This window comes from Corylus avellana, chromosome ca4, assembly GCF_901000735.1.
Source record: "Corylus avellana chromosome ca4, CavTom2PMs-1.0".
Lineage (NCBI taxonomy): Eukaryota > Viridiplantae > Streptophyta > Magnoliopsida > Fagales > Betulaceae > Corylus > Corylus avellana.
Genome location: NC_081544.1, coordinates 5,287,957 through 5,292,055, shown reverse-complemented (window position 1 = coordinate 5,292,055; position 4,099 = coordinate 5,287,957). Strand labels below are relative to the sequence as shown.

General features: G+C 36.5%; 1 protein-coding gene across 1 annotated transcript; it reads left to right on the top strand.

Annotated features, from left to right (window-relative positions):
* The first annotated feature begins 2,213 nt into the window (after window positions 1–2,213).
* On the top strand, window positions 2,214–3,887 carry LOC132177912 (ethylene-responsive transcription factor ABI4-like). The gene is made up of 2 exons (XM_059590391.1): window positions 2,214–2,245; window positions 2,969–3,887. The coding sequence occupies exons 1-2, from the start codon at window positions 2,214–2,216 to the stop codon at window positions 3,885–3,887; spliced, it is 951 nt and encodes a 316-aa protein (XP_059446374.1).
* The last annotated feature ends 212 nt before the right edge of the window (window positions 3,888–4,099 follow it).

Genomic DNA, 4,099 nt, shown 5'->3' with positions numbered 1-4,099 from the left:
TTGTTTGAAGAAAATCAAAATAAAGAGTTGGCATATCTAATCTGTATTCTTTTCTGATCACCACAAATTCTTGTTTCCTTTTCTGATCACCCCCAACTCTTGATGGATAAATGACTTAGTTGTCGGTGAGTAGAAGAAGGAAAATTTTTTTCCCTTAAGCCATCATTACCTTAAGCATTTGGATTCCTCATTCAAATGTAAGTCTTAGGGTTTGGGGCACGTACTACACGCAATTTGTAGTCTCCTTCAAACTATTAAATGAAGCAATATCTGTCTCAAATTATTAAAAAATTGCAATATACTCCTTCTGTTCTAGAAACTCCTAAATTATCGCCCGTTTTGACAAGTTTCTCAAACTTTAAAACTTCTCAATTTCACTCTGCAAATTTTCAATTACAGTCAATTTGAATCCCTCCATTAATTTTTGCCATTAAAACTTTTGAAAAGACAAAATCACCCTTCAATTTTCTTTTTATTAAAAAAGAAAAAATTGAAAAAAATGAAGAAATATTTTTTTTGGAAAAAATGGTCACAAGGTGGCCTAACCGTGGGTCACCTTGTGATTTTTTTTTTTTTTTTTTTCAATGTAAATTTGAAATTTTATAAAAAAGTTGAGGACTATAAACGTCATTATCTCACTTTTAACGTTTGAAATCCGATGGAGAAGTTCAAATTAACTGTAATTTAAAGTTCAGGGGTTCAAATTGAAAGATTTTAAAGTTTTGGAGACTTGTCAAAACACGCATTAATTCTGGGGTCTAAAGTGAGGTTTACCAGAAAAAACTAGTGATCCACTGCAGGATGCAACTGTCATGGGTCTTCATACAAGACTCACTATGATAGGTTACAAGACACATGATTATTGTGGGTATTTTTTTTGGTAGTTCACTTAGTCCCCCTGAAATGTTACGCATTTTGCAAACACTCATTCTCGCCATTCAAAGTTTTAAACACTCACTTTAGCATATCGATCTTTTAATTTTTTCCAATTACCCCACTCCGCTTAGCCGCTTAGAGATTTCCCTTGAAATTTTTTAAAATTTCAAATTTACCCATATTTACAAATAAAAAAAATATATTATTATTATATTTTTTTGACGTGGCAAAACGATGCATTTTAGTTTGGGACTGATGGATGTTAAACCTGTGGGGGAAAATGTAACAGTAGAGGTTAATTTGCCTTTTCGATTGATTGAGGAAGTAAAAATTCGAAGAAAAAAAAAAGTTTAAGGAGATTTTAGTTTTGACGCATTGATTCAAGGATTTATAATATATTTGCTCTTATCTTTAATATGTAATAATAATAAAAGTCAATAACTTTATTTATTTACAAAATAAATAAAAGCAGAAGGTTGAACATAATTTGATACTACCCTAATTGTGATATAAGAGGAAAAAAAAAGAAAGAGAAAAAGTACATATACCCCTCAAACTAATTTTTTTTTTTTTTTAAAAAAAAAAAAATCAAAATATTTAAAATAGAGGAAAAAAAAAACCAAGGGGATCATTTTAATTTGTATGTGTTATAATTTTTTCCATTTCAAAAAAAAATTAAAAATTAAAATTTTTTTTTTAAAAAAAATTTGTTTTTGTTTTTTTTATTTTTTTGAACTTATTGTCTTATTAAAATTGTTTAACGTGGGGAGACATTTAACATTATTTTGGTATTGTAAGAGAGAGACATTAACACAATTGGTTTCATAATTAGTTTCACAATTGGATTAACGTCGGGAGACATTTAACATTAAGAGAATTGGTTTCATAAGTTGGCAGTAACAAATTCATCCTCAAAAAAAGCTAATTATTTACTTTCCAGGGACTCAATTCCACAACAGTTAATTTTGTGTGGAGGGGCATAAATGAAGTTATCAGCACATATCAGGGCATTAAGGTAAATTTAATTTGAAGTTTAGGCGCGCATCTACAGCAGCCAGATGATCCCCACCGGATTCTCGGCACGCTTGGGACTTCGCCGTAAGGCTTCCAACGTGCAGCAGGACGAATAGAAAAGTCTCCAAGTCACGTGTAATATCTGGAGGAGAAGGGTTATAAATGAACCTCTCTCTCACTCTCTCCGTTTACTCTGTTTCCTTTCCCCCACGTACGTCCTATCTCCGCCTTGGTTTTCTGGGTTCTTTTTGCGGCTCTGAATTTCACAATCGCTCTCTCTGCTCTCAGTCTCTCGCAGACACAACTTTTCTTTCGCTTCCGCCATGTCGTCTTCAGAGACCACGACGACTACGAGGTACCTTTTCTTTGCGTTTTCTTTGAAGTTTTTCTTTGTGTTGTTGTGGGTTTGTCTCTGGGGTTTTGCTGCGGAGTGGCGATTGTCTTGTTTTTTTCTGGGAAATTCCATTTTTTGTCTTTGGGTCTTTTGGTTTTTCCTTGATTCTGTTTTATTGTTTGATTTTTCTCTGTTAATTTCACATCTCTGTTCGATCTTTGGATCTGGGTTCTTTCTTGTTTGATGTTTTCCCTTGACTAACTACTGCGGTCGGTCGATTACTCTGTTCGCCGTTAATTATTAGCCATCACTGGTTTTTTGTTTTACACCGTTATTGCGGTCGACCTCTCTCCCCTTCTGCATGTCTGTGTAGTAATGGACTTGTTTCTAGTAATCTACAGTGGTGAGGAAGGGTTATTTTCAAATTTCTGTAATGGGTATATTAGATCAGCGGCCGAAGCCCTTCGGATCTTGGGTTGGGCTACCCACAGTAAGGCCCCTTGGATCAGATCTTGGGTTGGGCTACCCACAGTAAGCCCCTTGGATCGGATCTTGGGTTGGGCTGCCCACAGTAAGGCCCAAGTAGTTAGGGCTTAGTCTATATATTTGGTTTTTTGGTTTCGTTCTCTTCTCGATCTCGTATTAGAAGTAGTGACGCCTTGTTTCAGTTTGCTTGATTGTTGCCTTTTCAAAGATGGATGCCTACTGGTGATCTAAAAATCTCTTTTCTTTTTTTTTTTTCAGAAAGAGGAAGTCACGAGCTGTTGAGACTCTTGCACAGTGGAAAGAGTGTAATGTTGACACCAAACGATCTGGAAAACTTCAAGCCATTGGGTCTAAGAAAGGATGCATGAAAGGCCAGGGAGGGCCTGAGAACTCACTATGCACTTATAGAGGAGTAAGACAAAGGACCTGGGGCAAATGGGTTGCAGAAATCCGAGTGCCAAACGGGGGGAATCGGCTCTGGCTCGGTACTTTTACAAACTCTTTGGAAGGTGCCCGTGCTTATGATGAAGCTGCGAAGAAAATGTACGGCCCTCGTGCTCGCCTCAACTTTCCTGCAGGGTTGGGTTCAACGACTACATCAAACTACCCTGAAAGCATTGCTACATCTTCTGCTGTTGAGGACAGAGCTGATTCTCAGCATTCAGTAGTTCCTGAAATACAGGAGGATCTTCCTTTGATGGATGATGATGGAATGTTTGATTTGGACAGCATTCCAGAGCTTTTCAACGATGATTACTTTGAAAAGTTGGGATCATTTTTCGACGATGGTCAATTGGGGTGTCTTGATGTCGACCAGTGTAGCAAGGCATCATCATATGTGCGGTCTTTGCTGTTCAACGATGATTTCTTTGAAAACATGGGATCAACGACTACATCAAACAACTCAGCGGTCTTTGCTGTTGACGAGAGCACACCTGTTTCCCCCAACTTGTGGAATGAGGATGTAGAAAGCATTGCATTTGCTGATAATGAAGCTGCATTTGAGGACATCGCCCATATTTCTCCTAATGTGCAGAATGAGGCTGGGAAAGATGATTTCTTTAAAGACATGGAATCATTTTTCGACAATGTTAGTCAATTGGGTTTCGACCAATGTGGGAAGCCATCATCAAATCTTACACAGAGTTGGGACTTGGCACCTTCCGGAGTTAGTTAATGGAGTATAAGAAGGATGAATGGATACTTTGATTTGTGATTATTATATTTCAGATTTGACTCATTTGAGGGTATGGCAATTTTGTTAGATATGCTGATTTGTATTCTTTATAGTTGATTCTTTATAGTTTTATGTATATAAGTGATTCTCCATGCTGATTGGGGAATTTGAACATCTTTTTTTTTTCTCTGTAAAGTGATTCTTTATAGGTT

Coding starts and splice junctions, on each gene's coding strand:
- LOC132177912 (XM_059590391.1), top strand. CDS start 2,214: ATGTCGTCTTCAGAGACCACGACGACTACGAG. Junction 2,246..2,968: donor GAGACCACGACGACTACGAG/GTACCTTTTCTT, acceptor TTTTTTTTTCAG/AAAGAGGAAGTCACGAGCTG.